This window comes from Colius striatus, chromosome 24, assembly GCF_028858725.1.
Source record: "Colius striatus isolate bColStr4 chromosome 24, bColStr4.1.hap1, whole genome shotgun sequence".
Taxonomy (NCBI): domain Eukaryota; kingdom Metazoa; phylum Chordata; class Aves; order Coliiformes; family Coliidae; genus Colius; species Colius striatus.
This window is the reverse complement of record NC_084782.1, coordinates 5728843-5747866: the sequence shown is the minus strand read 5'-3', so window position 1 is coordinate 5747866 and position 19024 is coordinate 5728843. Positions and strand designations below refer to the sequence as shown.

At 53.0% G+C, this 19024-nt stretch overlaps 2 protein-coding genes and 3 non-coding genes across 8 annotated transcripts; all 5 read left to right on the top strand.

Moving 5' to 3' along the window:
* The first annotated feature begins 646 nt into the window (after positions 1–646).
* Positions 647–13490, top strand: PABPC4 (poly(A) binding protein cytoplasmic 4). 4 transcript variants are annotated; one of them, XM_062014345.1, is made up of 16 exons: positions 647–836; positions 1245–1683; positions 6847–7040; positions 7345–7460; positions 7935–8074; positions 8316–8410; positions 8993–9130; positions 9675–9770; positions 10263–10535; positions 10801–10888; positions 11051–11167; positions 11753–11880; positions 12277–12370; positions 12484–12614; positions 12693–12792; positions 13142–13490. In XM_062014345.1, exons 2-15 carry the CDS (start codon positions 1491–1493, stop codon positions 12777–12779), a joined length of 1890 nt encoding a protein of 629 aa, XP_061870329.1. In that variant the 5' UTR covers positions 647–836; positions 1245–1490; the 3' UTR covers positions 12780–12792; positions 13142–13490. The 4 variants fall into 4 exon arrangements, with proteins under 4 accessions (XP_061870329.1, XP_061870327.1, XP_061870328.1 ...); XM_062014343.1 differs by having other exon boundaries at positions 647–1683; XM_062014344.1 differs by having other exon boundaries at positions 647–1683; positions 13089–13490.
* LOC133627750 (small nucleolar RNA SNORA55) lies at positions 9398–9530 on the top strand. The gene has a single exon (XR_009820376.1). It is a non-coding gene; the product is annotated as a small nucleolar RNA SNORA55 (small nucleolar RNA).
* LOC133627749 (small nucleolar RNA SNORA55) lies at positions 10034–10166 on the top strand. The gene has a single exon (XR_009820375.1). It is a non-coding gene; the product is annotated as a small nucleolar RNA SNORA55 (small nucleolar RNA).
* LOC133627751 (small nucleolar RNA SNORA55) lies at positions 11368–11489 on the top strand. Its single transcript, XR_009820377.1, has one exon. It is a non-coding gene; the product is annotated as a small nucleolar RNA SNORA55 (small nucleolar RNA).
* A 933-nt stretch (positions 13491–14423) lies between the features above and the next one.
* PPIE (peptidylprolyl isomerase E) lies at positions 14424–18157 on the top strand. The gene is made up of 10 exons (XM_062014350.1): positions 14424–14470; positions 14541–14639; positions 14752–14795; positions 15265–15291; positions 15453–15534; positions 15752–15852; positions 16413–16536; positions 16613–16798; positions 17585–17727; positions 17802–18157. Exons 1-10 carry the CDS (start codon positions 14440–14442, stop codon positions 17868–17870), a joined length of 906 nt encoding a protein of 301 aa, XP_061870334.1. The 5' UTR covers positions 14424–14439; the 3' UTR covers positions 17871–18157.
* The last annotated feature ends 867 nt before the right edge of the window (positions 18158–19024 follow it).

Here is a 19024-nt window from a genome sequence, read left to right as displayed (position 1 = left end):
ATCTGCTGTCTAAGTTACAAAAGCGGCAATTGCAGAAGCTACAGAACCTGAAAAGCTGTGAGTTGTGACCACGTTTGGGCAAACTGAGCTGGAGTCCAACGGGAAGTGCCCCAAACCAACACCAGGGACCTTCCCCCAAATTCAGCACCCTCATGTGGAGGCAGTTCTGTCGTGTGCTAGGACATACATTAGAATGGAATGAATGTTCACTTTCATGTAAATAACGGGTGTGCTTTTGTCCCTTGGGGTGCATGTGAGGAGCAGAGATCCCCCTCACACCCAGCGCTGCAACGGGCCAACATCGGCTTTCTAAACCCTCCTTTGGAGACTTTCTCGGTTACAACGTTTTGGTAACACTGGGAGTGGGTTCACAAATAAACGGTGTCTCAGCTTGGGCCGGGCCACGGGGGGAGGCTGGAGCCAGGGCCTCCGCGGCCGCTCCCGAGGCCCGCCATGTCCCCAGCGACGGCCACCACCTGGCGACCCCAAAATGGCGGGCGGGCGGCGCGCGCCCCCTCAGCGCGGGCAGCCCCGGCCCCGCCCCGGCCGCGCGGCGCTGCCGCCGGTCCTCCCCCCCGCTGGGGTCGCTGCAGCGGGCGGCCGGCGCTACGCCACGCCGGGGCTTGGCTCCCCTCTGCCGGGCCTCGCCGCCTCCTCTGCGCGGCACGGCGGGCCCGCTCGCTCGCTCGCGCCGCCGCCGCGGCTATAAAGGCGGGGCCGCCGCTCGCCGCCTTCTCTCTCTGCTCTCCGGGGCGCAGCGCGTGAGTCGGGGCCGGGCCCAGCGCCGCCCCGGGCCGGGACCGCAGGGCAGGGCGCGGGGAAGCGCGCGGCGCCGGGTGAGCGCGGCTCCGGCCCACTCCTCCCTCCCTCCCTTCCACCCTCAACGGCCGCCGCGTGTCCGTGCGTTGCCCCGTTAGAGCCGTTCCGTTTTACCGCTCTGTCTCTAGATAGAAATAGTATGAACCTGCTAGAGGTGGTTTAATTTTCGAGGACAGGTTCGTATAAATACGTATCTATATTACAGAGAGAATTATTTTTCCAGGTTTTTTCCCCCTCTTCTTACCTCAGCCTCTGCTCAGGAAATTTGAGGTGAATTTAGACTCTTAAAGTGAGTGACGTGATTTTAAGGAGATTGAGGAGGGTCTTGACCCAGAGCTGAGGGCAGAAACGCTCAGGAGCCGGTGTGTGGATTTTGGCTTCCTCTCCAGGAGCCTTAACTTTGGGGTTTTTTTCCTAATTTCCAGGCCTCCCTTTTCCCCTCGGCGGCTCCTGTCCCGGGGCCAGGCTCGGCCGTCCCGCGGTGCCCCCACTGCGCCCTCCCGGTCACCGGCCTCCTGCCAGCCCCCGCCCCCCCAGGCCGCTCCGGCAGGGCCCCGCTTAGTGAGGCTTTTAAATAAGAGCCTGAGTTTGCCCTAGTTTAAAAAAATTAACCAAAAAAAAAGAGCTTAAAGAGCCCGAGAGTGAAACTTGGAGCGCGTGCTGGGTGGAAGATGAACACGGCCGCCAGCAGTTACCCGATGGCCTCGCTGTACGTGGGGGACCTGCACCCCGATGTCACCGAGGCCATGCTCTATGAGAAGTTCAGCCCCGCGGGGCCCGTGCTGTCCATTCGGGTCTGCAGGGACATGATCACCCGCCGCTCCCTCGGGTACGCCTACGTCAACTTCCAGCAGCCCGCAGATGGTAAGTGACACGCGACCACATGGGTGGCTTTTTTACTTCACTTTTAATCACTTTCCCCGGCAATCCATGCTGCTGTTGGGGTGTTTTGCCATGTAGCTGCCTACCAAAGCCTTACAGGGTAAGTAATCACTTGCTAGTGACTGAAGCTGGACTACTTTTTTACTGCTTGATGTCTACAAAATGCTCTGTGAATGCACATTTTGTAATGTCCCCGATGGAACCGTTTCTCTCGTGATGATATTAAAATTGGGTTTGCTCCTTGCATGAGAGAATAATCTCCACTGTGTTTCCCTTTGTTCTCGTGTATGTCTGGGCTATTTGTGTGGGTCTTTCTGCAGTCAGTCCTGGCAGAGAAAGTTTGGAGTTGTCAGCCCAAGTCAGTTTGACCAGCTGGGCCTCTTGAGTGCCCCCCCATCTTGGGTTTAATAGCTGGGGGAGCTGGCAGACTGCAGGTTGCTGTGCTTGTACAAGCAGCCAGGTGGGTCTCAGTCTGGAAAGTGGTATTTGTGCATTAATAGGAAGGAAGATGTGTAGCTCAGTGCATGAGAAACCAGGTTGTGTGACATGCAGAATCTCTGTTGATTCACTCTTGCCAAACGTCTCTCATTTCTTATTCTAATTGGGTTTCTGCTCAAGTAGATACTGCAGAGCTGAAGCAGCAGTAGCATGTGAAAGATGGGACAGAAGAGGACATTTTAGAACATGTCTTTTCTGGAAGAAAAATGGGCCAGCCTTCTCTGCCCTGGATTTCAGAGCCTTTGCTTGTTGAGCAGTGCAGCTCTATTGCTCTCTGCTGTGATTTAGCAGTGTCTGTATGTGACAGGGGTAGCCAAAGGATAGATGAGAGCAAACTTTTCCCTTGAATTAAGAATCAGTTCATAGCAGCACAGACTTGAGCAGTGAATAAACTGCCCTTCAGCCTGTGGTAAGTTACCCTGCTTCATGGTTTTTTTTCCAGGCAGCAGAGTCTGTTTGTTGCCCAGGTTAATGTACTGACTTTGGATCAATGTATTGTGCAGGAAACAGAAATGTTACCACAAAATTGTGTTCCTGTAAGGTAGCAGAGCCTCTGGGATTGAGCTCTTGGCTGGAGTGGTGGGATTTTACGTGGTCTGTTGTGACTATGTGCCATCTTAGCTTCCAGCCTCTCCCAAGTCAAAGTACCTTCTGCATGGCTCTTCCTGGGGATGCAGGCTGATCTGGTTCTTTCTCTTGCTGGGCTGATAAAAAGCTGCCTTGCACTGCAGTGCATCATTTCTCATTTGTGGAACTCTCAGAAGTGCTTTTCGTGCAGGCTAAGTGGTGTATTTGTGAGTTTTAAAGCTTCTCAGTGGGAAGGAAAGAGCCAGAGAGCCTGCATCTGTGGTTCTCTCCTGCTCTGAACCTGCCTGCTCTGCCTCCCTCTTACAAAACCACCCTGGTGTGTTCACGTGCTGTACAAGCAAGGGCACAGTTACCCACGCTCACCTGCCTTTGTCTAGGCTGTGCTCTCATTTTTCAGGGTAAATAACAACAAGCAAGAGAAATGAAGCCAAGAAGGAACTCAAGAACTCGGATTAGATAAATGTCAGGGAGGTGGGGTGCAAAGCACTACAGATAAAGTTCTCTTAAAGCAGAGAAGACCTGTATAAGAAGTGTAGTTCAGCTGTTAAGCGTGGCTTTTGATGTGTGCTTGCTTTAGCAGAAAGAAGTTCTGCACCTCATACAAGTACAGGTGGCCTGCCAGTGTGTTTCAAGGTAATCTTTTATGGTCATAAATAGGTAGCAGTTGAGCAGATTGCATCATTCTGGGCTCCTGGTGAGGCAGCAGACATTTTAGGAAGTCCCAGTACTTCAAGTGATACTTTGACAAAGTAAGTGGTGTCTTATTACTGGTAGGTCTTAGAAGGTCAAGTGATTTAAACCTAATTATTGAGTTAATAGAGAGAAGGAGAAATATTCAGACTCCTGTCCTCAAAGAGATCTCTTCTGGAAAGCTCCTGATTTCTTCTGTCTGGCAGACTTTGCATAAGTGAAAAAAAAGCTGCTGTACTAAATAAAACATTCCCGTGGCCAAATCGATTCAAAGGTTGTGTTTTCCTGTACGTTCCTGGTAGTGGAGTGGTGCTTGACCCTGGAAGGGGTTTCTCTCTGGCCATGCATGGTCTAGCTGGTAGTCTGCTGCAGAGAGGTTATTTTTAGTGAAAACGAGCTTTGCTGCTTTCAGCTGCAGTTGTTTGGTGAATGGTGAACTCTGCCATACTGGGATAGGCAGATTAAGGAAATGCTTCAAAGTTCTGGCTAGTTGAGGCTCAGCTGTTGCTGTTAATGTTTATTCTTTTTGTCTGTGAAGAAAGGAGAGAAAACAAACTCCTTTCACTTGCAAGAAAAGCTGAATTTCCTTTTTCATGTCTTCCTCGTGCAGTTTAATTCCTTCCAGGATTTCACAACATTGACAGTAGTCATGGTGTGGCAATTTGGGTAATGAGGCAGAGAAACTTTAATACAGCTGTAGAGATAAACTGCTGTGGAAGTGCAGCAAAAACAGAGCATTTCCCGAGCCAGGGAGGAGCTGGGAGCTGGGTTAGATAAGTGCTTGTGAAGCAAGGTGTAGAGTAGTGCAGGTAAGCTTTTATCTCCTCTTCCTTAAAGGGAAAACCTGTGTAATATGAATGCAGGTGTGAAGTTAAAAGGGAAGAGTGGTTAACTCTGCAAGCTTCATTGCCAGCAGCATTTTGTCCTAACTCCAGCAATCAAAGCATTTGGGTCTGCTCTGTGTGCAGCCACTTTTGAATTAAAAAGTCAGTGGTTAAGTTTGTGCTTTTGTGCTCTTGTTCTCGGGTGGTTTTTGCTTAGTGACATAAGCAGGAGTCCAGAGGTTTGCAGAGCAGCCATCTTTGCAGAATAAAACTCCTTGTGCAGAGCTCTTGTGGGTGAGCTGTGTGTGTGACTCTCAGCCTTTCTGCTGCTCAACCATAGTCACTAGTTCCAGCAATGTGTTAGCTCTGCATCAGGGAGCCTCTAAGGGAGATTAATTACTTTGAGGCCTGAGGCAAACTACAAGGAGTGCTCCTATCTTTCCCTATCTAGAAGGCAATAGAAGAGGCATGAAAAGGAAGCCTGAGAGGGCTTAAGAGTGTGTGTAATCTGTTTTATATAAGATGCAGTTGAGTCTACTGGAATGATGACAAGAAACAGTGGGTGAGAAACAGATCCAGGAACTGAAATGGCTGAAGCTTTGTGGCTTAAATAGAAGAAAATGAGAAGGTGTTTGCTCAGATTAAGGAAATGAATCAGATGTGCTTAGTCTGAGTCATTCATGTAACTCCTGCTGATCCTTTACAGGTTTTCTTAGGTCCTGGGGTAATCCAATAGCACTTCCACCTGTGGGTATGGCAGACCTCCCTCAAAGTAGGGGATCTTTCTAAGGCTTTCTTATCAGAGAAGGCTCTGAGTGAGTTTCAAGCAAAGTATAGTAATAGAGTGGAATGCTAGCAAGCTGTTGAAAGAGCAATATCTGCTTAGGAAACTTGAAAGAACTTGCTCCAAGTTCATAACTAGTCTGGTATCTGCTGCAGAGTTTCTCAGTTCCCTCTGGTTGCATGCCGCTGCTTCATCTGCTTTTCACCTTTCAGCAGCAGCCCTGTTTCAGCTGCAAATGGTATATACAACTAGGTTGTGTCCTTGCCAACACATACTTCTGGAGGACCTCTCACTGCTATAAATAACCACTGCCATATTTGACAAGCTGGACCAAGTTGCCTACTGAAGTGCCTACTAGGAATGGACTGCAGGAAGAGCTTTGGCTGCATTGTTTCAGAGTAGCAGCTGAGGAGTCATTTTAGCATGGCAGTTAATTGCATTCAGCCCCTCTGAACAGAGCTGGGAGGGTCCTTGCAACTGTAACTTTCCTCCTTATTTTTTGTCCCAAACCTGGCTACTTTAGGAGTGAAGTCCAGCAAAGCTTGTTTCCCGTCTGGGTGTCTGTGATAGTACTGGTGGTGTCACACTTCACTTGGAAAAGCAAGAGCAAAAAACCATTTGTAAGCACTTGAAAAATTGAGAGATTCCCATGTAGTGCCTGAGGCTGACTTTGGGGTACGTGGAGTACAGGAGGCTTCTGTAGATAACATCCCACTTCTATCCCTAGAGATGGTTGTGTGAAATGCTGAGTGGTTACCCTGGCTGCACTATCAAAGTCACGTGAAAAAAAAGCTGTTCAAGTTGGCATTTTCCTTGAATTGGCTGCTTCTGAAATGTAATCAGCAAGTACTGCTGGGCAAAGGTGGCCTGGGAGACCTGAGCTGAGCAAGTGTGGAACCTTGCGTTCTGCCTTGTTGATACTGCTTGGTTTGAATGTGTGTCTGTCCTCCTCTTTCCCTGCTTCATGCTGGGAATTAACAGTGTTTCTCTGCTCACTCCGTGCTGGGAGTGTTTTCTGGCACAGAAGAGCCCCAAGCATCTCGATTTTATGAACAAGATCCTAATGTGTGTACGTAATGATGCTTTTAATATAGCAGCAGGTAGCAGAAATAGAATTGTGGAGGGAGGTTTCAGCCTAGGCTAGGATGACAGTGCTGAGGCTTTAGAGTTCAGATAAACACTTCCTTGTGTATTATGGACCGTTTTTTCCAGGGTTTTGTCCATTCTTGCTGTCGTCTTGAGATTGAGCCACTCAGGAATCACTTTTTGGCCACAGAAGTTATTGAGGCTGACTCGTGTCTTCTTCCCAGCCAGCCATGTGTTTGTGCACATCTTCCCTGACCTGACATGGAGATGATCCTTTTCTCAGTAGAAGTGAAGATGGGTAGATGTGAGCTTTGTGAAAAGCAACCAAGCCAAACAGTCACTTTTGTTACTCCCTCCTCCTTCCCTGGGGTTATTTCCTTTCCTTTCAGGGTGGAGCAATTTACCAGTGTAAGAATTGAGGCTATAGCTAATGCCCCAGCCATTTTGACATTTGTTTTGCTGTAGTTGTTAAAACATCAACACAAATGTGTAAAAGTCTATTAAACCTGTTACATACCTAAACATATCTAGTGACTGTGCTGCAAAGACCTCCTTGAAACATTAACTTCAGGGCCTTGTTTGCCCAAATGTAATTGAAAGAAAACGATCACCCACGTGATGGAAACCTTTATTCTTCAGCAAACCCCAGAAACCTGTTGTTGGCTTCTCTTGCAGCTGAGCGTGCTCTAGATACCATGAATTTTGATGTGATCAAAGGAAAACCCATTCGCATCATGTGGTCTCAGAGGGACCCCTCTTTGAGGAAGTCAGGAGTTGGAAATGTCTTCATTAAGAACCTGGACAAATCCATTGATAACAAGGCACTTTATGACACGTTCTCAGCGTTTGGGAATATTTTGTCCTGCAAGGTGAGATGTGGTTCCTTTATCCAATTGTGTGGTAGCAGTGGCATAATCAGGCCCATCCAACACAGGAAGCAAAAGGGACACTTTCACCAAGTGAGAAGGGGAGTGTGTAAGAGGCAGAGTTGACCAAAGAGTCAGGGATGGCTGAGGTTACATCACATCTGGCTGGGAAGGGCACAGGTCTGAATACAGGCCACGCCTTCGTGGAGGTGGCGCTGGGCAGTAGCCTGTTCTGTGTGCTGGCTTTGTGTGGCAGAGGAGCAAACATTCAGAGAGCTGACACTTTGTTTTCCTTCCACGTGTGCAGGTGGTGTGTGATGAGAATGGCTCTAAGGGCTACGCCTTTGTGCACTTTGAGACCCAGGATGCCGCAGATAGAGCCATCGAGAAGATGAACGGCATGCTGCTCAACGACCGCAAAGTGTGAGTGTCACAGCCAGGAGCAGCAGCGCTCACATGAACCGGGATGCAGCTCGGTATTAACAGGGACACACAAGGCACTGGTTCTCCTGGCCCAAGCCTTGGCCTGCTGCCTCTCCACTACAGGGCTGGTGAGTGACCCTGCCCAAGCCATGGCCTGCTACCCCTCCATTACAGGGCTGGTGGGTTTCCCTGACCAAGCCTTGATCTGCTGCCTCTGCTAGTGGGCTGGGGTGGGTTTCTGTGGCCAGCACTCTCTCCACTGCAGAGCTGGCTGGGTGTCCTTGGCCGACCGTAGGACAGGTGATTTTTCTGGTTGGTCTGTGGCCTGTTTGTCCTTCTCTTTCTGTCACCCTTTCTTGTCCCCATTCCCAGCTCTTACTACACACTCGTTATTTTTGCCTTGCTGCAAGTCACACGTTGTTTTTCCACTCTTGAAAACAAGCTGCTTATTGGGATTTTCATTCTTTCTTGCAGATTTGTTGGGAGATTCAAGTCTCGTAAGGAACGGGAGGCTGAGTTGGGAGCCAAGGCAAAGGAGTTCACCAATGTCTATATTAAAAACTTTGGGGATGACATGGATGATGAAAGACTTAAGGAGCTCTTCAGCAAATATGGTAAATAGAGGAACACTTGTAATGAGGCTGTGCATTTTGTGACCTGTGGTGGTTTAGCAGTGCTGCTAAACAGCTCTACCTGGGTCACTCTGAGGCTGAGGCACACACAGCTGGGCTGTGGGTCATAGCTTTGACAAATATTGGGCAGGAGGCAGAAGCTGACCAGAGAGAGGGCTGGGGCTATTGTATTAGTCTTGAAATAGTTGTATGGTATTTTACTAACTCTGTCCTTTGGTACCAGGTAAAACTCTGAGTGTTAAAGTGATGACAGACCCCACAGGAAAGTCCAAAGGCTTTGGCTTTGTCAGCTTTGAAAAGCATGAAGATGCTAACAAGGTATGACCAGTTTTCATGCCACTTGGGCATCCTCAGAGAAGAAAAACTTGGTTCATCATAGGAGCCTGTTACTAAAAAAAGAGGAGACTCTGCTTCAGGCATAACCTCTTCTAGATATGGGAACTTAGAAACCTCTTACACCTTCCTGGCTTTAACATTCCAGGGTAACTTGGCATTTCTCCAGATCAGTGGTTCTGCATGGAATGCAGTGGGATAATCAAGGTTAATTGCTGGAGTAACTCTACAATGCAGGTCTTAAGGGGAAGGAATGTGTCTAGAATGAGAACATTGCTTAGAAATGGCTTTCTAAGCAGTATTGCTTGATAAAACTTGGCCTTAATTGCAAGAAGGACTGGGGATAAATCCATAAGTTGCTGTTAGTCCAGGATTTACTGTGGTGGTGTTAACATGGTATCTGCTAATCATTTCAGTTTGTCTCTAATTAGCCATTGTTACACAGCAGCAGTGTGGCAACCTTGATTTGGCTAACAGGGATACATGAGCCCTGGGCAGTCCCGTTCTTACAGCATCAGGTGCTGTCTTGCTTCAGCAGCTGACAGTTTCCTCTTGAACCCTCTGTAGGCAGTAGAAGAAATGAATGGAAAGGATATCAATGGGAAAATGGTCTTTGTAGGCCGAGCACAGAAGAAGGTGGAGCGCCAGGCAGAGCTGAAAAGGAAGTTTGAGCAGCTCAAACAAGAGAGGCTCAGCCGGTACCAGGTGAATAGTCCGTTCCTCTCAAGTCAAGCACTGGTTTCAGTCTGACATACTTGAAAGGCATTGACAACGTAGTCAGTCCTCCTGGGAGTTAAATGTTACCGTGGCTCTGGTACCTGGGGACAAAGGGGGAGCATCAGAACATAGTCTTGGCAATGAAAGTGTTTAGGAGGACATGAGACAGTAACCATGCAGTCTCCTGAAGGAGAAAGAGGCAGCATAAGTCTGTGTTGTGTCTCTGATGGGTGGCAAAACTGGGTCACGGGCACCGCATCGGAATCTTTCCCATTCTGTGTGCCACAGTACCAGAGTGGGGATACACGATGCCACAGGAACGCAGGGCAAATCCAGACGAGCTCCCTTTCACCACAGTGGGACTTGTCTCTACAGCTTTGCAACATTTATTGCCTTTGGCTTTGGGTGGTATGAAAGGCAGATCATCCTAAGTCAAGAGCTTTTGGATAAACGAGCAGCTTTGGCAAGTGGATGTTAACAGTGTGCTCAGGACTTTCAGATGATGAATGTCTTACTGTTCTCTCCCTTCTAGGGTGTTAACTTGTACATCAAAAACCTAGATGACACTATAGATGATGAAAAACTGAGGAAGGAGTTCTCACCTTTTGGGTCAATAACAAGTGCCAAGGTACTGTGGAGTCTGAGGGTATTTGGATTTTACAGCTTGAAGGGGCTGTTAGCTGGTGTGGGGTCGAAGGGCAGTTCCTATCCTCTGGTCATTGTTCCTAAGAACATCTGCACTAGCAAATACACAGATTCCTTTGGGTGTCAGTGGCATTTAACTGCACTTTCTTCATTCCCTTATCAAAAGAGGAGGCAGAAAGTGGCAAATGTGCTCGAGAAACACAATTTTATGCTTATTGGGAATCTTTGTATCAGCACTTGGAGGCTGCACCACATCTTTCCCATTCCATACTGTGCAGTGTGGGCCTGGGGACACGTGGTGCTTACAGAAAGGCAGAGTAAATCCAGACAGGTGATTTCTTGTTCGTTAGGTACCAGTCTCTACACCTCTGCAACAGTTCTGCCCTACCCACCTGAAACCTGACACTTGAAATATCTGGGTTCTTAGGCTGAGTTCTTGCAATGGTGCTCGACTAGCAACTGATCTTTGCTGCAGGTGATGCTGGAAGATGGACGGAGCAAAGGGTTTGGCTTTGTCTGCTTTTCCTCTCCAGAGGAGGCTACGAAAGCTGTGACAGAGATGAACGGGCGGATCGTGGGCTCCAAGCCCTTGTATGTTGCACTAGCTCAGAGGAAAGAGGAGAGAAAGGCCCATCTGACTAATCAGTACATGCAGCGCATTGCTGGGATGAGAGCCTTGCCTGCCAACACAATCATTAATCAGTTCCAGCCTGCTGCTGGGGGATATTTCATGCCTGCTGTGCCCCAGGTGAGCTGAGCTGGTGTGGGGTTTTTTAGCTTGTCTTGGAGCTTTGATGGTTTATCTGCAGTAATCTGTCTCATTGAGCCTTTCTTATGCCTGTAAGCAAATAACCCTGATGAGGGTGCAGTCAGTGGTGTTAATGCTGTGACTTCCCAGCTGCCTGTTCTCAGTGTGAATTGAATGTCAGTCCTAGCTGCAACTGCCAAAATGTTTTGTCAACTGTGTTTGTTTGCTTAGATGTTGCCTCTGAGCTTGTCTGATCTTTCCTCAGGCTCAGAGCAGACCCACTTACTATGCACCCAACCAAATGACACAGATGAGACCCAACCCCCGCTGGCAGCAAGGAGGGAGGCCTCAAGGTGAGCAGGCTGTGCTTGTTGTGACCCTTTGGGCTGTGCTTCCCAACAAGAGCAATGCATGCTTTCCTTTCCACACACACACCCAGCCTCCTGCCTGCAGATGACTGTCCTGACTCGCCAGTCAGTCCTGTTTTCAGCCTTTCCCCTCGTTTCTCCCTGCAGGCTTCCAGGGGATGCCCAGCGCCATGCGCCAGTCTGGACCCCGGCCTGCCCTGCGCCACCTGGCCCCGGCCGGCACTGCCCCGGCCTCGCGGGGCCTCCCTGCTGCCCAGCGTGTGGGTAAGCTCCCTGCCCCCAGCCCCTCCCCTCAGCCTGTGGGTAAGCTCCCTGCCCCCAGCCCCTCCCCTCAGCCTGTGGGTAAGCTCCCTGCCCCCAGCCCCTCCCCTCGCCTGCGAGGGAGGAGGAGCACATCGAGACTTAAAAAGATACTTGTCAGATCCAGATAGTCGAAGGGCCACCTGCAGCAAGGGGCAGAGATGGCACCTGCATCTTTCCTGTGCCTTGCTGTGCAGTGCAAGCTGGGGCTACAGCACAGCAATGGAAGTCCAGGTGACTTGTTTTCCACTGGTTTGGAACTCATCTCAACACCTCTGCAACACTTAACCACTGAAACAGCTCTGTAGGTTGTGGGTATTGCTTTCAGAGTAGAGCATCCAAATCCGTTTTGTTCCAAAGGCAAGATGTGGGACGTGGTTTAGTTTCAGGGAGAGTTGCCTCTTGCCAAGGTAGCCAGTTGTGTTTTGGAGGCCAGTTCTTAAAGAGGTTACTAGGCTCTGCAGGGCATAGTCTGAGCTCAGCAGTTAATGTCAGACACCTTGTTTGCCTGCTGCTGCAGGTGTTGGTAACGCTGCTCTCCTCTGGCAGGCGTTGGCACGGCCGCACAGAACCTGGCTCCTCGTCCTGCTGTGGCTGCTCCTGCCCCCAGAGCGGTTCCTCCTTACAAATACGCCTCGAGTGTCCGCAGCCCCCACCCAGCTGTACAGCCTTTGCAGGTAACACACAGCCCTGCAGCCCTTGGACTGCAGTGGCTGCAACAGGTTTTATGTGCAACTGAAGGGTTCTTCCAGAAACCTGAAGGTGCTTTTGTTACAGCCCAGACAGGCGTCATCACCATCGTTTGGGATGTAAAACCCTGGCACAGCCATGCCTTTGCCAGGGACATCCTCGGTGGTGGGGTGTGTGACATTGTGGAGCTCTGAGTTCAGGACTTGGAGGGAGCATGTTTGTGAACCAAGGGCCACCTTAGCTGTCACTTTCTGAAACTTCAGCCTGCTGTAGGCTTGGCAAAGGTTGTGGTTTTGGAGGAGGGAATATCCTGTTGTTGTCTCTAGCTACTGGGCTGATTGCTCCACGGTTATTTTGGAGCCCTCACGTCTGCCCTTCTACAGGCACCTCAGCCTGCAGTACATGTGCAGGGACAGGAGCCACTGACAGCCTCCATGCTGGCTGCAGCCCCTCCCCAGGAGCAGAAACAGATGCTGGGTAAGTGAAATTCCATTCTTAGAGGCTGCTTTTTGCTTTGGGAATCCCCTCCCGTTACCAAGATGATGTTTTACATTGGAACTCCTCTGTCTGGACTCCTTTCCTTTTCCCAGGAGAGCGTTTGTTCCCTCTGATCCAAGCTATGCACCCCAGCCTGGCAGGGAAGATCACAGGAATGCTGCTAGAGATTGACAACTCGGAGCTGCTGCACATGCTCGAGTCTCCCGAGTCCCTCCGCTCCAAGGTGAGCTGCCCCAGGCCGCTGGCTGGTGGGAGCCGCTGCTGCCAGAGCGGGTCTCACCACAGAACTTGTATCCCCAAGGTGGAGGAGGCTGTTGCAGTGTTGCAGGCTCACCAAGCCAAGAAAGAAGCTGCCCAGAAGGTCGGTGTGGTTGCTGCTACCTCTTAAACCAGGAAGACTGGTGAGTGTCCTGCTCCTTAATTTGAGGTAAAAGCCTCCATAATTCTTTAACACCCCTTCCTGATTCTGGTAGCCATTCATGTTGGTGGATGTCTTCAGTAATTGTGACCACAGCAGCTTCATGAGGTGTCACAGCTCAAGTGAAATGAGGGGGGCTCTTGTGTCTTCATTTGTGAGTGGCTCCAGTCACTGGCTTCTCTGCTAAAGAGCTTGAGTTTATTGTCAGATGATCAGAAATGGGTAACTCCTCACAATTGGTAACAATTGTGTACTTTGCACCTTATTCTTGTGCCTTAGTCTGGAGCCAGGGTTGCCATGTGGAGGCCACCCATCTTCCTCTCTCCCCCCAGGATGCCAAGAAGCCAAATAGCCCCTTCACAGACATCAGCTCTGGGTGTTTGAAGATTCCTCAGTGTCCTGCAGGTCTCAGTGCCATGCCTCACGCCACATAGTTACGTTGCATTTTGTAAATTAACCTTTAAGGTGTTATTTAAGAAGCCAACTCTGAAGCTCAAGGTCTCCAAACCCAGAACTGGGCTTGCAAGCTTTTCCTTTGTGCTCAGAACAGAGCTGCTCTTTGTGTCCCTCACAGGGGACATGGAGGAGTTCAGGTTGAAAGTATTTTGTGGTTTTGGTTTTAACTGAACAATCCAGTTTGGAAAGTCTGGAAAGCATTTATCAATAAAGGAATAAACTCTCCCTGTCTTGGTCATCTTTTCTCTCCATGTGCCAGGGTGAGAGGAGGGGGTTGTCTCTCTCTCCTCTGCAGGAGCAAAGGGACTTTGCTCATCTCTGTGTTTCCAGCTGGATGTTTCATGTCTCTGCTGCTGTTTTATGCTCTGACAGTGGCTGTGTGTGGGCAATGGGATTAATACATGTGTTGTAAACCCTGCTGGCTCCTGCTGTGGCATAAAAAGCATTATACAAGGAAGTTATATTGCATAGAACCTCTGGAAGAGAAAGTGTTACTGTAGGAAGTACACAGCAGAGAAATAGCTGGCCTTAATCCTCCCTGCCCCAGCTTGGTTAGCCAGCAGTGAACACAAGGGCAACTTGTGCCTGGGACAGACAAGAAGCTGTTGCACAGGGTGAGAGAGGGAAGAGGTGGTGAATCTGCTTCTCCTGCCTCTCCTTTCCTTGATGGGTGGCAGGAGGATGGGGCCAGTGCCAGGCCCAGGGGTAACGGGCACAGGCTGGAACACAAAAGGTTCCCCGGGCACAGGAGGAGCAAGTCCGTCGGTGCTGGGGTGAGGGAGCCCTGGCCCAGGCTGCCCAGGGAGGGTGTGGAGGCTCCTCAGGAGGTTCCTGAGACACGTTCCTGTGCCCCTGAGCCAGGGGAAGCTGCTGGAGCAGGGGCTGGGGCTGGGGCAGCTCTGCAGGGCCCTGCCAGCCCCCACCACGCTGCGCTTCCCCCGCGCCCGGCGCCTGTTGCAGCCCGGGGCTGCTGCGAGCCGTGCCGGGGCCGTTCGGGGCCTTTCCGGGGCCGTGCCGGGGCGGTGCCGGGGCTATTCCGGGGCGGGGAGGCCGCTGGTTCCGGGGCGGGGCCGTGCCGGGGCCGATCGGGGCCGTGCCCGGGCTGTTCGGGGCCGTTCCGGGGCGGGAAGGCCGCGGGTTCCGGGGCGGGGCCGGGGCGGGGCCGGGCGGGAAGATGGCGGCCACCAAGCGGGTGCTGTACGTGGGTGAGTGCCGGGGCCGGGGCCGGGTTCGGGTTCGGGTTCCGCGGGCGCTGACGGCTGACGGGCCCCGCAGGCGGGCTGGCGGAGGAGGTGGACGAGAAGGTGCTGCACGCTGCCTTCATCCCGTTCGGCGACATCACCGACATCCAGATCCCGCTGGACTACGAGACGGGTGCGTGTCCCGCCGGGCCGGGGCCGGGGCCGGGGCCGGGGCCGGGCCGGGCCGGGCCGGGGCCGTGGGGGCAGCGCGCCCGCTGAGCCCGTGGCCGCTCGTCTCTCCGCAGAGAAGCACCGCGGGTTCGCCTTCGTGGAGTTCGAGCTGGCGGAGGTGAGGAAGGGGCGGATGGCCGGCCTGGGAGCGGGCGGAGGCTCTGCCCAGCCCCGGGGGTTCTCCAGCGGCCTTCAGAGCTGCTCTTGCCACGCTGCCGGGTCCTGGCGCTGCCGGGGGCTGCTCGGCGCCGCGGCGCTTCCCGGTGTGGCAGCAGCACGGGCTGTCGGGTGTTCACCTGCTCGTGATCTCACGGCTTTCACGCGCCACATCTCTCTCCTTTCCTCCCAAATGCCGCTGTGCTGAAGCACCGCAGCGAGTGGGTTTCACAGGGGGGAGCGTGGGGATCAGCCCCAGACGTCAGCTCAGATTTGGCTCTTGCAAGATCCATCAGTTCTCACCAGCCCCGGGGTAGATGAGGCTGAGGAAAAGTCCCTTGGCGACCTTTACTAGAGCATGACGCTGAGCCTGGCTTTTAAAGGGGTAAAGAGTGAAACTACAGCAACGGTTTCCTTTTGCTTTTTGCCAGGATGCAGCAGCAGCTATTGACAACATGGTACGGCCCCAGGGGACGTGTGTCCTGCCAGCAGCACGGAGCAAGGCCTGAGCCACGCAGACACAGCAGCTCTGTGTTCCTCTGAGCTCTGCAGGAACTGGGGGGGCACGGTGGGGTTTTTACCTTCTGGTGGGCTTTGTTCTGTTCTTTCCCCTCTGCAGAACGAGTCTGAGCTCTTTGGCAGGACAATTCGTGTGAATTTGGCCAAACCAATGCGAATTAAAGAAGGATCCTCCAGGCCTGGTAAGCTGGTGCTGGGGCAGGTAGCAGATCTCTGGGGATGTTCAGAGCTTCGTGTGTCAGCCTCAGCCTTTCTGCTTGCCCAGACCCAGAGATCTCTGCTCTGCCTCCCATTTGGGGACCTCGAGGGTCTGGGCAGCATCTTAGTAACCAGATAACCAAAGGTATTCCCCAGTTCCTGGCATGGAAACTCACTTGTACTTGTCTTTTGCCATCACAGTCTGGTCGGACGACGAGTGGCTGAAGAAGTTTTCAGGGAAGACTCTAGAGGAGAACACAGAGGAGACAGGAGCAGAGGGCCCCAAGCCAGAGGTGCAGGAGGTAGGAGCCTGAAGGCTGTCTGTGCCAAAGGCTGAGAGTGGGGCAGAGAGGAACCTCCTGAGAGTCCTGCAGCTGGGGAGGAACCAGCCCAGCACCAGCACAGGCTGGGGGTGACCTGCTGGGGAGCAGCTCCAGGAGAAGGACCTGGCAGTGCTGGGGGGCAGCAAATGGAACGTGAGCCAGCAACGTGCCCTCGTGGGCAAGAAGCCAATGGCAGCCTGGGAGGCATGAGGAGAGTGTGGGCAGCAGGGTGAGGGAGGTTCTGCTGCCCCTCTGCTCTGCCCTGGTGGGGCTCAGCTGCAGTCCTGTGTCCAGTTCTGGGCTCCCCAGCTGCAGAGAGATGGGGAAGTGCTGGAGAGAGGCCAGTGCAGGGCTGCTGAGATGCTGAGGGGCTGGAACATGTGTGTGAGGAGGAAAGGCTGCAGCCCTGGGGCTGCTCAGCCTGGGGAACAGAAGCCTGAGCTCAGGGGCACGTCACAAACGGGTATCAGGAGGATGGGGCGATGCCCAGTGACAGGCAACGGGCACAGGCTGTAACACCAAGGTCTTTCCCTGCCCAGGGGGAGCCTCCTGCCAAGAAATCCCGGGTGAACCCTCAGGTTTTCATGGACATCAAGATCGGGAACAAGCCGGCGGGGCGGCTGCAGCTGCTGCTGCGCTCAGACGTGGTGCCCATGACGGCGGGTGAGCTGCTGTGCCGCCTCCGCAGCGCCCCGGCCCGCGGCTGCCGCCCTGCTCTCACCCCTCTGCCCCCGCACAGAGAACTTCCGCTGCCTCTGCACCCACGAGAGAGGCTTCGGCTTCAAAGGGAGCAGCTTCCACCGCATCATCCCCCAGTTCATGTGCCAGGCCGGAGACTTCACCAACCACAACGGCACCGGCGGCAAATCCATCTACGGGAAGAAGTTCGATGATGAAAACTTCATCCTCAAACACACGGGACCAGGTAAGAGCCACGGAGCAGAACGGCTCAGCATCAGCCAGGGGCCCCTCTTGGGCTGACTTAGAGCATGTTCTAGACCTAGGACTAGAGGAAATGGGCTGCAGTTGCCCCAGGGGAGGTTGAGGCTGGAGCTGAGGCAGAACTGTTTCCCTGAGAGGGGTGTCAACCCTGTGCCAGGCTGCCCAGGGAGCTGGGGCAGTGCCCAGCCCTGGAGGGATCCCAAAGCCGTGGGGCTGAGGTGCTGAGGGCTGTGGGTCAGTGCTGGGCTGGGCAGGGCGAGGGCAGGGCTGGGACTGCAGCAGCTCCAGGGCTTTAACAATCACATCTGTGATTCTATGAGAGCAGCAGCCCTGAGTTATAATCCATGTTGGCCAGATGCTGTTGCTGTGGTCAGACCATTGTGTATCACACCCCAGACATCCCACAAGCAGAAAGGCACTGCTTGCTCCCCTTCCACCTGCTTCCAGTTTGCACCATTACATCATGGGGCAGGAGCTGCTGAGCTGCTTCCCTGATGGGTTTGTTACAGAGGAATGTCCCAGTGTGACTGGGAAGAGCAGCAAAAGGCAAGCAGGTTTATCTCAGCACAAAGAGCTCAATTAGTGCAACTGGAAGCAGCATGAGCAATCTCTAGGCCTCTCCATCACAGAAGATGCAAGTGTTTCCCTCCCAGTTGGTTTCCTGCAGTGCCTGTGAGGTTCAGAGGCTCCTGCAGGCTGTGCCTGTGGGTGGCTCACGTGCTGCAGCTCAGCTCTCTCCCAGCCATAACACAACCCTTTTTCCTCTCAGGGCTGTTATCCATGGCAAACTCTGGCCCAAACACCAACGGCTCCCAGTTCTTCATCACGTGTGACAAGACGGACTGGCTGGACGGGAAGCACGTGGTGTTCGGGGAGGTGACGGCCGGCATGGACGTGGTGCGGCACATGGAGGTACGTGTGGCCACGGCCCCTCCTGCTGCGCCTGCCCTTCCCCTCCTCACCCCCTGCTGCTCTCTTTCTCCAAGGCTCAGGGCACCAAGGATGGGAAACCAAAGCAGAAGGTGATTATCTCAGACTGCGGGGAGTGCCCCTGAGGTCATGGAGAAGGGGTCTGAGTGGAGTGAGCTTGGCCAGGAGGGGCCAGAGAGGCACAGCCCCAGGGCCCCCAGCAGTGCCCAGCTCCTGGCAGTGCCCAGCTCCCAGAGCTGCTGTGGAAGTTCCCCTGCAAGGCTTGGTGGTTTTGTGCCTGTGGCTCTGTCCCACCAGCCTGTGCAATCCTGCACTGCCCCAGGGCTGGTTCTGCCCCAGGGTTGGTTCTGCTCCTGCATTTCCCAAAAGAGTTTTATGTTTGATACAAATAAAATGGCTTTAAAACTCCTGAGGACCTGGCCCTGGCTGTTGAGTTCTCCCTGGGTGAGGATGGTCTTTGCTTTTGAGCGTTTTCCCCTGTTTACCCTCACCATGCAGCAGCTGAATCCTGGCTCCAGGGGAAGCCACTCGTGCTGGGGCAAGAGCAGAACTGAATCTCTCCTGGTTTTCCCAGCAGCAGGGTCTGGTGGAGGTGCTTTTGGCATGTCCCTGGCTCTGCAGTGTCCTTTCCCATCAGCAGAGGGAGGCAGGTCCCTGGCTGGCCCCAGCCTGGTCCAGCTCCATCCCCATCTGAGAGGGAGGGCGTTTACTTGGGATGTGTAAGTGGGAGAACAAGGTCTGGCCAAGCAGCTGCAGGAAAGGAGGAAACTCGCTGGGTGTTAGAAGAAGAAAAAAACCAGGTGGTGATGAGGCTGTGGAAGGGTTTGAGTTCCAAGCTGTGGTTTGCAGAGCAGGATGGCTGTGTGCCCCAGCAGGGGCTGGCTCTGGCCAAGCACCTTCAGGGCAACCACCTGGTTGGGAAGGGATTGCTTTGGGGTTTTTGGCACTGGAAGTGGATGTGGGCATGAGGCTGCTCAGGGGCAGAGAGGGGGCTTGGGGTCTGCAGGGTGGGATGTTGAGGGGCTTCCTGGAGACAAACCAGCCCAGCATCTCCCTTCCTCACTCCTTCTTGTTGTTGAAATCTCACATTGCTGAAGATTGTCCTTACAGACACCTCCAGCAGCCCCTGAACCAGGCAGGGCCCTCACTCCACGGGGGAGCTGATGGAAACCTGGGGCTCTGTCTCTGCAGAAGGCCTCATGTTGCACCCTGAGCTGCATTTCCCGGGGAACTGGCAGATAAAATCCTTCCAAAGCAGCAAGAGGCCGTTTGCTGGGGA

What these genes read in the sequence shown, in the direction of transcription:
- PABPC4 (XM_062014345.1), top strand. Translation starts at nt 1,491, where the DNA reads ATGAACACGGCCGCCAGCAGTTACCCGATGGCCTCGCTGTACGTGGGG. An exon ending in GCAAGGAGGGAGGCCTCAAG is followed by an intron (nt 10,889 to 11,050) that starts GTGAGCAGGCTG and finishes TTCTCCCTGCAG; the next exon opens with GCTTCCAGGGGATGCCCAGC. An exon ending in CAGCTGTACAGCCTTTGCAG is followed by an intron (nt 11,881 to 12,276) that starts GTAACACACAGC and finishes GCCCTTCTACAG; the next exon opens with GCACCTCAGCCTGCAGTACA.
- PPIE (XM_062014350.1), top strand. Translation starts at nt 14,440, where the DNA reads ATGGCGGCCACCAAGCGGGTGCTGTACGTGG. An exon ending in AGAAGGATCCTCCAGGCCTG is followed by an intron (nt 15,535 to 15,751) that starts GTAAGCTGGTGC and finishes TTGCCATCACAG; the next exon opens with TCTGGTCGGACGACGAGTGG. An exon ending in ACGTGGTGCGGCACATGGAG is followed by an intron (nt 17,728 to 17,801) that starts GTACGTGTGGCC and finishes TCTTTCTCCAAG; the next exon opens with GCTCAGGGCACCAAGGATGG.